Source organism: Anopheles gambiae, chromosome 3 (genome assembly GCF_943734735.2).
Source record: "Anopheles gambiae chromosome 3, idAnoGambNW_F1_1, whole genome shotgun sequence".
Lineage (NCBI taxonomy): Eukaryota > Metazoa > Arthropoda > Insecta > Diptera > Culicidae > Anopheles > Anopheles gambiae.
The window spans coordinates 7423262-7435882 of NC_064602.1; the positions used below are offsets into that span (position 1 = coordinate 7423262).

Consider the following 12621-nt stretch of genomic DNA (forward strand, 5'->3'; position numbering starts at 1 on the left):
CGGAAAAAAGGATCGAAAAGGATTAGAGCCTAAAACGGGATATTTTAAGAATTGTTCCTCAACTGTTTCTGGAACCATATCTTATCCTCTTCTCAAAAAAGATTATAGCGACAGGCCCGGAAGGCTCGTCACATCTTTGATAGATTTGTCAATTTGCTCTAAATTACCCCCAGAAGTTTCGGTTTCTGGGTGGCGCTGTATGTCTCTTCAGACAGTTATGAGGCTAATTGTGGGATAGTGTCCTTCGCATTCAAAGGCATCTGTTACAGTTTCAATATGCAGCGGTGTTTGTGATAACCTGAAGAAATTTGCCCTCAGTGCAGGACTCTAAAATATTTTCCTGTGGACAGTTAGATTCCCTCTTGGCAAAATCCAGTGACTCTTTCTTATAAGTTGCAGTTGAATCTGCTTGGATGTCTAGTACGCACTATTTTTCCCCTTTTCTTGGTGGATTGCATTGCAGCCACCTAGCACTGTCAATCATTTTCTAACATTCAACACGAAGATGACAGAAGACGAGTTACCTGCAAAGCTTTGTCTTCTTGAGGAAATATCACATGTCGGACATCTAACTTCCAAATGTCCGAATGTCCAAAATTACCATATCAAAAGACTTCTTCTAGCATCCAAAGAAAACCGTTGCTAGAAAACGTCTGACTACGAGCACAATGTATTACGCACAGACCACTGAAGTCCTTCATTGGAAAGGGACATCGATTGATTGAATAATGGTAACTAATGTCGCTACTTGTTAACTGATTGTTTCACTGCAAACCCGTCCGGGCGCCATCAGAAACGCGATGACCTGTAAAAGTCAGACATTCGTCACAAAATAAATATCATATTACGGGTTCACCACCCCACTTGTAAGCGGCAATGCATCATAACGTTCATCTGTCAATCAAAATATTGTAGTTAGTCGACCTGCTCTAACCCTTCCATGAGACATAGCTAGCTGAAGGAATAAGGCACAAATTCTTCAAGAAAGAATTTTAAGAAATTTTAGGGGTAACTTAACGGTTTTTTTTTTAATTTCTTGTTTGGTTCAGGAACGTTTTTTATTGTAAAACTTCTTCAACATTCCAGTATAAATAATATTGAAGATAGAAGGATATAATTCAAAATTGTTTTGAGTACAGCTTCTATTTCTAGCAATTAATATAAATTAATAGAATAAATTCATTCTGAAGTTGGGCCAAATACAATTTGTTTGAAATGCGTATCACTTGCGCTGTCGCTTAATTTCATCAACATGTTCCACCAACAAATAAATACAACTCCTATGCTCCCGATGTTGTTGATGACACACGATAAATGGCGTCACATTTCGAGGTAATTAATGCAATGCTCGGTTACGGCCTGTGTCGATTTATCGGGGCGTAAATTATGCTTCATCCCTAGCATCTCATCCCCCATCATCGTTAACCTGGCAGCAGAACGGCACCAACATGGGAAAGGGGCGACTCATTAAAATTTTAGCGCTGTGACAAAACTACATCACGACACAACTGTTCATGCTCGGCTGTGCATAATGAATGTGGGAGGAGTTGCGTTGATAAAAAGGGCTATCCCGACTAAACATCCCGACTGCCCGCCGCTCTGCCCCACAGATCTGGTGGCTGCAGTGAAAAGTTTGACGAACACATTTACAGCAACATAATTAATATTTCACTCCCGTCACATACTGGGAGCGCTGCGATTGTCCAGTACGTAGCAGCAAACTACATAGCAATATCAACCCACCCGCTCACTAGCTCGCTTTGATGTGCACGAGCTATCCTGTCAAGCGCGGAAAAGCTTTCACACAAAATGCAATTGTGAAAAGTATAATTCAGATTCCCATAGGAAAAAAAACAAACGCAAACGAACATTGCAACAATCAACCATAAGCCACACAGCACTACAGATGCCATGTTGCGCGTACAAAAGGCAAGCGGAAAAGAACGCTACCACCTCCCAACATTAATCCCAGTTGGATGAACATGATATTTTAAGCATAAATTTTTAATCATAATTTTATTGCAACTTTTTAATTTTAACTTGCCCACTGCACTGAGCATTCATAGCTCCGTTTTCCCTTCCCTTCCCCAGGAAAGGGAGCGCTTTTTACCCGTTTCTTTCACCGCAAACTTTCATAACTAAAAGCATTCATTACAAAACAGGATAACAAGCGAGCGGACTGGCGGGTGAGCGCGGGGAAAACTCAACCCAACAGTCTGATTGTTCATTTAACTCTAAATAAAACTTGCGTTCCCGTTGTCCACGTTTGATGTGCCCGTAGGATGGTAGGGTGTACGTGAAAAATCTCGTCGTAGGGTACCATTTTTTATTCATTGCAAATTAATTTGTCAACACGTTAATATGTTTGCAAAATTCAAGGAAAAAAGTACACACGTTCGGACCAGAGTAATGAGGCGATCGAGATGCATGGAACCGCAAACGCAATATCAACCGCCCATTACGCGTGGACTTTTCCACGGATGGTTGCCTTTCAATTGTGGTTGTGAGTATAATTTATTGTTATAGGATGAATGGTTTTTTATGGAAAATGTGTTACGAGATTTTTTAAATTGAACATCAGGAAAAGATATTTCGAACCAGTAAAAATACGGTACTAATGTTTCAGATCGAATTTTTGAACTAAACACTGCAAATATTGCAAACAAAATTTAAGCTATTTTTCCCTTTTCCAAACACACACTTTCGTTCCCAAAAACACTGGTTTTGGACACTAAACTGCCATCAGTTTACGCTGCATTAAGTAGCTCAACCTAGAGACCTGAAAATTTACGACGGTAATAACAGACAATGTCCTAGCTTCCTTCCACCTTTGCCATATCCGGCCCGGCAAAAACACGACAAGACAAACGGTTGTGGTTGTGGTGCAGAGCAGCTACGGCAGGGAAAAAAACTAAAACCTAAAAACCCAAGACCACTCTACTGTCCAGTCTGTCGATTCGAACGGAAAGAGTCCTTCCCTGCAAACGAGGAACTAAGAAATAGGCTACAAAAAACATAAGAAATACGAAAACCGAGTGGTTATGCTAGCTTGTCGTGCTAATTCTTCCTTTTCTTTCCCAGTTTGCTTTGTTCAGATGGCATGTTAGCATGTGACGACAACTTGTGTCTTGTGTCTCGGGGTCGAAGAATACCCACCGGGGGCCTGGATGGCCATCTTCACTCACTCAGTTTCGTTCATATTTCTCTCTCTCTCTCCAGAAGCCACCTACTGGACAGTAGTTTTTCATCCCCAATTTCTCTCTAGTTGGGCTTGCTTCGGTAAACGACTTGTTTAGCTTTTTTGTTGTGTATTACAACCAGCACTACTTGAAGAGGGGTACGACTGCACTACGTACAAAGGAGCGAGGTATATCTTAATAAATGTGTTTGTGTCATGTTGCGGTGATAGTACCGGGTTAGTGTCTTGATTCGCAACCCTCTGCAGAAGTGCGGATTCGAACCCAAAATTTCCCCCAACCCACTGGGCAAGTGGGTGAAAGCCCTCCTTCACCTTTGCCAAGAAACAAGCCAGAAAACAAAAGGGGAAATTCGACACAGAAAGCAGGGAGCTCAGGAAATTTATTACATTATTACACAATTCATTCTTCACAAAACGCGCTGCTGGAAAGAGGGAAAAGAATGGCCACTAGCGATTAGTATCGCCAACCGGCCTAGGGAAGACCCCGGACAGTAGTTCCGTCGTAAGCTGGCAAGGATGTAGCAGGATTTCCTTATGTCTATTTAGCAACCGGTGTTAAGTATTGGATATCCCTACCAGAAGGAACCTTTCGTGAGGGGTGTCCTGGGACCGGTTAGTGCCGAGGAGGTCAAGTGCGTGCAACTGACTGACTTGATATTGCTTTATGATTTATCGTTTATTACTTTTTATGAGAGTGTGTGCGCCGCAGGAGGGAAGTCCTGTTAGCTTTCTGTTCGCCTGCTGGCGAAAGTTCATCCTGTCTTGGGGCAAATCACGTCCAATGCCCTTTTGCTATTAATTAGTTGCTTGTTTGTGGAAGTTATTTCATCCTATCAATCTTACTTCGTTGCAAGAAAAACCCGCCTTGGGTTGGATTGGTAAAGACAATCTTGTCAATTCGTATCTAAACTACACATTTAAAAAGTTTTGAAGAATAATGGATTGTTAAATTGTGCTTGACATCAGATGTTACTCCTCCACATCTGCAACACATCAGTTAGATCATTCGCGCAATTCCTGTATTGATTGTTTTCCTTCCCACATTCGCCATCAATAACCGATCCCACTGACGCCACTCAACCGGCACCATCCATCCGGTGCACCGCACGTAACATAAATCATAAATCTCATACGCAAGCAATCAAAAACAGCACATTCCCAGCGCCTAACCGACAAACGGTCCCAAACATAAATGATTAAGCAATAATAATAACAGTGCGCGATGATCGTGCGTACCCCGCAAGCCAACAAACTGACGGCCGCAACCAAGTTCAAGTGACGAGAGAAGGATGATTACGATTGCAACCTTTCCTTTTGGTTTGCTAGTGCTTGTTTTTTTTATCCCTCAGCACAATTTTACGCACGATTACATCGCGAATCCATTTCTAACAGGCGTCGCCAAACCCTTCGAACGGCTGCGGAGATGCGCAACGCGTGAGCTCATTTTGAAAACGTTCGATAATCGACATGGGAAACATTTGCGATGAGTGATTATCTAGCCTGACGATTGGCTCAAAGAAAAGGGGAAGGTAGTGCTTATCATAACTTCTTCGGAAGGATGTGTCTTGCGTAAACGGTTGTACGGATCACTCAGGTATGCTAAAGACAATTGAGCGATTTCTGATAAAGTCAATCGATTGAAAGCGAATTGAAGATAGCTGAAATGACATGTCAACTCAGACTGGCCAGCCTGGTAAATCCCGCTCTTCAGTCGCAAATCATTCAGTTATCTTTTCTTCAAACACACACACACTTACACTCGCCTCCTGTCTTCAGAAATCGATCATCTTAGTCCTGCTCGGTCCTATGGGCTAGGAGAGTCACAAAAACACAATGAGGCATAAAAAACTGGCCCAGGGAAGACAGGGTCATCAGACAATATAAACACACCTAACGCCATCAATAAATGCCCGTTTCGATCAACGACAACAACAACAATAACAACAAACACCATCGACAATCTTATCCTCCTCCAGCTTCGTATCACCCTACAGCTCTATCTTATCCTCTCCTCCGATGGATTCTTCGTTCTCGGTAACAATTTCTTCGCAACATAGCCACTCTATTGCGCACACCTTCGGCGTGGCTCGTGCACTACACAATTGTTGTGACACAATCGTTTATCTCCAACTGTCACCAGTGTCGCTGTCCCATTTACCTGGGGGTTTGGTGTAGAGATCGATGTGACACCCGGACACAATGTCCATCAACGGCCATCGGGATGGTGTCGGGGACTCACCGTAATTATTCCAAACCGGGTGCGGGAATCCCTCCAGAGAGTGTCTCTGTCACCCAATAGAAAATAGAGCATTACGCTTCCCAGACCACCTTACCACCAGTCAATGCAGAGGTGCGCTTAAGCGGAATTAAATGAAGATCGATAGCAATCTTCGGAAGAGCTTGGACTATCAATCACCTAATCATTGGCCTGTGATATTCGGGTGCGGGTCGTTGATGAGTGTTTTCGCCGGACAATAGCCCTTTTACGGAGACGTAGAAGTGTTTGCGTACGTGACGTGCTGTCAAGTAGCGCCGTCCCAGGGATCGATGAGTTCAGACACCGGAAGGAGATCGATTTCTTCTGTCTTTGGGCGTTTCACCGGATACACCTTGAAAGGTGTTCAAGAAAGCAGAAGTGTATTGCATCATTTGTTTCCTTGTGCAATGAGCATTTGCAACTCAACAGAAATAACTCGAGAATATTAAATCAAAATAGTATAATAATTCATTACTAGGGATGTTAAAATCTTCCACAAATGGAATAAATTACAGTTACAGCAAGAAATATTTTATTGGCAAAATAAAAGTGAGGTTTTTGGTATCTTCTCTTCAAAAACTCTCATCATTATCCATTGTCAATATAACAAATAGAGATGTCCCATGACAAGGCGGTTATTAATGACAAATGTTGAGGGATGCAGCTGAACTTGGGACGATGATGTTGCTAAAATATCAATAGAAACGGATTGTACCAAGAAAAATGTACAATAAATACTGATACGACACTTCAATAGCACGAGACAGATTCAAGAGGACTCTCATCCATTGGTTCCTCTGATCATGTCATGTACCGCACGATAATTGAAGAAAGTTATCAATCGTTTTTGTTAAGCTACTGAGTCATTTATTTGGAAGCCAGCTATGTCCCATAACATTAGTTTTACCACAAATGTTAACAAGCATACAATTTTTTTTATTCACGCATTACTGTATAATATGTTGCGAAAAAAAGATCAAAGATAAAACAGCATTAAACCCTAAGTAGTCACACTGCCGAACAAACTCAACAGCACCCTCAATCGGGATTAACAAACGGTAAAAATACCCTCGAAAAAAAAGCATATCACGATCATTAGTACAAATAACACACCCGTCAGTGATGCATGTAATCCGCACAGACTGGCAGCACAAAACGCAAACCCGTAAAAAAACAACCACAAAAAAACCTTCCGAGGGATTCGCTCTCCTACGAGCCTAAGATTTGCGGCACAAAATGGCACCAACGTTAAATAGCTTAAACTTATTTGCCAGTAATTGTGGTGTGTGTACCGTACTACGAGAAGGTAGACGGTAGGCCGTTCTGCTTCAGAGATAGAGCGCAACAGTCCCATATATTGTGCCGGGCTGGCAGAAAACCCCCTCGGATGCACAATTACTGCGGCGAAACAAGTGAGAAAGCAATCATGCTTTATATCCCTCGCGCAAGACAACACAAGTCAAAGCGTTTTGAAGTGTGTATTCAACCCACTGAGAGGCATCCAAGGAGCTGTTATCTTAATGATGCGTTAACAGATTTTTGCTATTCCTTGCAGTTTCTGTGTTTCTAACAATCCGGAAAGAAAATGTGTGTGTGTCTGCTTATTTTATGTTTTTGTGTGCTAGAAACTTCACTCACCTCCCAGGCGAACCGTCGATCCATTGGCTCACGTAACAGCTTCCCTTCGAATGGTCCGTACTGTGTGCCCTTGGGGATGGTTTTGAGCGCCACAACCGATCCCGCCTGGATGTCCAGATCGGGTGGTGATCGTTGCAGTCTCGCCATCTGAAGAAGGAACTGTTCCGCACTCTGTAACTGAAAGACAAAAGGACATTCAAGGATTTCCGGAGTTTCTTGGAGACATGATTAGCTCATACCTTTAGCCGCTCGCGAACATCATCCGCCGTGGGTAGGAGGTGATGATGCAGAGAAGTGGACAAGCTGAAATCAGCTGGACCGTGTTCGTGATGCTTGCTCATCGGTACCACCTGCAGCCCTGGAGGCACTTCTAGATTGACGGGTAGTCCACGGGATGCGTCCGATTCGTCACCACTGATGCCTGCAAGATTTTGGAAAAGGATTAATGAGCTATAAATCATCGTCATAAAATCTGCTATATTTAGCACAACAAACTGGAGTCACAATTGGAACTATTGTACAAATGACATCATACGACTGTTGTCCACAACCGAATTGTCCAAAAGCGTCATTGTCAAACCGTCGCGTACCAATTGCGCATCTAACCACGGTTAATAAGATATATTCAACGGCATTCCTACACCTCTTCAACCCATCCACACCCCGCTAACCACAATGTAGTGTAAACACATTAGCGCCAATGTCCCAACTTGTCATGCTGAAGAATTATTTAACGACCGTCTTGGATCCATCGAAATTAGAGCTTAGCTTAGCCGCGGTTGTCTTCAAACTCGATGGCATAAAGATCATCACACAAAGACCGTTTTAACTCGTGCCTCTTGTTCGCTCTGTCTCTCTCTCTCTCCGTAGACACATCGCGAGATAATTCGATGCGTTCGAGCGTCTGGCAACCCGTGGCCAGAACTGACACTTACGATCATTGCCTGTCTGAGACGAGCGCACACATGGCCCCATGCCGATGCGGATTGCGGCAATTCATAATTGATTTTTCCCATTTTCTAGTCAACTGGATTGTCACCACACGCACTTGAGCCTGGGGCATGAGTACTGGCATGAGTGGTTTCATTGATATCCATCCAGATCTCGTTGCTTTACGTTCCACGCATACTCCAGTGCCGACGATACGCGAATGATTCCAAGAAGGATTGAATCACTGTCTTGAGCGCAACGCCACGCCAATGTGCTTAGCAAGTGGTGTTAAAATAACCATCCACAACTGACCTATTTATCCCGCATCAGCATCATTTTAACAGCTAATTTCATCACTTCAGCTTGCCCTAATGGCACCGATACGATCATATTCACACTACGGTCATTGATCTTAAAGTCAAGCTATCGGTTTCCTAACCAAAACTCCACGAAATAATACACCTTCTACTAACCCTTTTTCTATTGTTCAAGATGTAAAATCTTTGTGTTGAGCGAAACGAAAACAATTCACAAACACAGCAAGGAAACCAAAGCTGTGGCACGAGCCATCCCTTTTATACGCGGTTCCCAACCGGGTAAGCTATCCGATTTAAATACGAACCGATTAGAGTAAACTAATTTTATTCTAATTTGCCGACAATCGGCCACTCAAATCGCATGCAAACCGAAACAACAAACACTCGACAAACATTTCAATATCATTACCAGGTCATGATTGCGCAGCCGGTAAGGGTCCGAAAGGAAATTTAAAACCATTGGATCAAGATGCCGGAACCGGAACCGAAGCCGCCCGGGCGCTACCCCAAGAGAGAGATGTTTCTAGGATATTGTTTAATCCTGCGTGAAATCGGATCTAGGATTCGTTGATCTGTGTCACCAGCAAAGGCAACCGGTAGCAAAAAAACAACCAGGGGAAGTAAAAACAAATCTTAAAACACTGTACCTGGAGAAGCCGTGAAAAAATCCTAGCCTAATGCAATCTAGGGATAGTTTTGTAGCCGTGAAAAAAGTACCCATATCAAACGCTACACGCAAAAAGTATTAAATTTTAAAACCAGTAGAAATTGCACACATGTCCAGACCGCTGGAACAAAACGGTTCGACACCGTGTAAGAATACGGACCCCTCGCGTACTCAAACTGACAGCCCGAAAGAGTGGGCAAAACATGGGTAAACATTTACCGAAGACCCAAAGAAAGATATTAACGTCTTCGTTCGCTTCCTCCTGGAGAGACGGGTGCGCCTGTGTGCGTCCTAATCTGGCCGAAATTGTTTGTTTAGCCCTTGTCTGTTACGAGCCTTTGAGAAGAAACCAGGGACACAGTTACGACACTACTTGAGAGTTCCGTGATATTAGGGGTGCAAAAAGCCAATTACATCAGTCGCTTCCCTGGTCTGTTTCTTTCCGTCCTAGGAATAGGTTAACACCTCGATAGACCTTAATCAGTCGGAAGATTAAGATGGCCCAGGGGTTTATAGACGAGATTTGTGAACAAATTGGAATCATCTCATTGATCAACCGTTTGCTCCTCTCGTGATCTAACCAATCCCATCCCAAAATGGGTACAAATTGGTGGACTCATCTCAAATTTCTTCCCAACAGTTGATACCCTTCCACAGGATGGATTCACGGAACGTATTTGTAACGTTTGTTTGGCTGTAACAAAACCTCGATCAGCATCCAGGCAGCTCAGTTGCTACGCATCACATCTCAAAGTTTGCTTCCAAAAACTGAATGAATGCAACAATGTCACCAAATTAATGCCACAAACGTGCCTTGTCACCAAAAACCTCCTTCCCAAAAAACGACGCATTTTCGGACACCGGACTACTAAATGGTGATTCAAAGCGGCATACATTTTCGCTCGAGCAAAGTTCTTCTCCCCCGCTCGAGTTTGATGATTAAGTACTTGTAAACAAACTTAACTTGCACGAGCTAAAAAGATGCATACGAAAGCAAGCCAACTGATCTTTGATGATCGTGCGTGCCCGAGTTTTCCTCTCGTAGCGAGCATAGTCGGGGATGTGTGATATGGTAAGCCGCATGTCAACAATGTATCTGCAGCGTGCACTGCTTAGCAATGTTAGATTCTACACATTCGAGTGGGAACGGCCCAATGAAAATAAACATTGACCGAGCTCTTCCGCTCCAGTGCTTGATAATAATTTGGATTGGATCATCGTGTGTACATTGTGTTGTGATACTGTCGCTATCAGAAACCAAAACGGGAATGAAGCAACTGCCACTTGAAACTAAAATAGTGCTTCTGATATGGGTACAACAAAGAAGTTTACAAAAAAAGTTCAACGATACACATTACAGACAAACCATATTCATTCACCTGTAATCGTATCCAATTTCATCATATCCAACTGCTGCAAGGGACATTACAACATCACAATCGGAAGTCGTCTTTCAATAAACCACAAAACGACGACGACATGCATTTCCTTCCACGTTTTCCTTACGCTGGCGATGATATATCTCTCGTAAAATCTTTTCGCATGCTTGAACATCAATCGTTTTGGGATGCTTGCTGTTTTTTTTGAGGCGTCAACGAGACAAACCTCAACGTGTAGCGCACGGCCACATGCGGTGGCCCTCTTCAGCGTTTATCATCTGACCGTACACAAGATTCAAGCCTATTCTGCTTTATCTCTTCTCAGATTCCCTATTCTCGATCTCTCTGTACAGCGAAACAGGAAGCACATTGCTTCGTTTCCGATCTGATGGCACGTTGCTTCTCGCTCCGCCGTACGATTGTGTCGGAGGGAAGACTTCGTTTCTTTAGAAGAATGAAGCGAAGATAATTCATATCAAAACTCATCCTGCCTGATCATCACATTTTTGCGACCAACTTTACACTCTATTGTCTCTTGTGAAGGTTGAAAACAAGATGAAGCTGCTTATTCGCTTCTTCTCATCCCAAGCCTTGCCTGACAAGGTAATCTCTCGTAAGCAGGTATGTCCGTGTGGACACAAGAGAAGTTTTAACACCGCAAAGCACAACCACAAGAATATATGTTCTTCCAACATACAAAAGAAGAACAACATTAGACACTGGAAAGAACAAAGAGGAATCGTAATATCCTGTCTATGCTTATTTTAACGAGACGTTCATTCCCAACAAGGCCCACGATTGCACAGCCAGAGCGGAAACGATGCGGCCGACAGACTTTGAATGATAACGAAAGATCACGTGTTTCTCGCTTAGGGCATTCTTGTTTTACTTGTTTGAGTTACTTCTACCACGCGTAGGATAGATGCGGTTGGCACTGCCTAGCATGGATATCTTTGAAACGGCATAGAAAATAAACAACACTCCAAAAAGGGCATAGCCGGGCCAATAAACTCATTTTTCAAACCAATATTTGAAAAGGTCGGTTAGCGATCCTCTGCCGGTGGCGTAGACGCACCTAAATTATAATGTAATAAAATCAATATCTGCGCTTGTTGCGATAAATGAGCAAAAGGATCCTGTCGAAAAATCTGTTTACCGCATCCTATAAAACCTTCACAAGATCGTCATTTATAATACCTGCATCTAATTACTGCTGCTAATCTCTGACAGATTTGCAAAGCAAAACTAAACCATTAAACCAGTTCATGTGCAAAAGCTCGTAAAATTGAAACCAAACTGTGTATTGGGTGCTCTGCTTTTTTTTGTTTTTGGCATCCGAATACAGCAACAAAAACCTGGACACATAAATCCAAATCCGACTCATGTAGGTGGTAGTTAACTTATCGCTATCGCGGCCCCGAACTGAGGACATAAAATATTTCTAAGCTCGTAAAACTACAGCAAAAAAAGGCCAGCGCTCTCGATGGACGCTTGAAGCAATGTCCTTTCAGCTCATCGACAGTGAAGGGTCGTAAAATAAAGCAACAGTTCTTAAAACGCCACCCCTAGGGCTTAGGGGCACGAAGGAAGCTCCACCGAGAAACAGAATGGTACTAAATTTCATATTCACTCGGCTCCTGCTAATCAGGTGCTGTTTTGTGATCCTCAATTTTTCTTTCCAACTTCATTTAGGTGGAGGCGAGGAAAAACAACATCAATTCGGCAATAATCTACATGCTTACGGTGTGGTGTGTGCCCACACAAAGTGGAACGGAGGAAGGAAATCTGTCACGTAAAAAAATGACCCCCACACGAGGGAACGAGGAGTGTTATTTTTAATATCGCACTTCGTTTTGGACTGTTGTGTCCGGGCGGGCTTCATTTGCGTACGCAACTCTCCGCTCCAGGTACAGAAACAACCGAGCAAAATTAATCGTCCTTTAAATACACATGCAAACACATACCCACACACAAATTGTGGTTAATAATCATCGGAATATTTGCACGAGCTACCAAAAAGGAGGAAACCACACTCTCTATTACTCTATTACGTTTACGGTTCCCGTCTTGGAAAAAAGGGACTAACAAGCGTTTGGGTGGAGCAGATTTTTATATTGAACAAGCACGCTCATATAGCGATACATAAAATTCGGTGTCCCCCACCTGGACAAATAATCCCACTTCTGGCGCACGGAATGTCTTCAAGGCAACAGCAAAAAAAATACCTACAGGTT

At 43.0% G+C, this 12621-nt stretch overlaps 1 protein-coding gene across 7 annotated transcripts in view; it reads right to left on the minus strand.

Moving 5' to 3' along the window:
• LOC4578130 (transcription factor hamlet) overlaps positions 1–12621 on the minus strand; it is a 95422-nt gene that overhangs the window by 34042 nt on the left and 48759 nt on the right. For all 7 annotated transcript variants that reach the window (XM_061652987.1, XM_061652985.1, XM_061652990.1 and 4 more), the window contains exons 2-3: positions 7334–7515; positions 7095–7271 (exon numbers count right to left, since the gene is read on the minus strand). In XM_061652987.1, coding sequence (XP_061508971.1) covers positions 7095–7271; positions 7334–7515 — 359 coding nt within the window. The remainder of the gene's footprint in view (positions 1–7094; positions 7272–7333; positions 7516–12621) is intronic.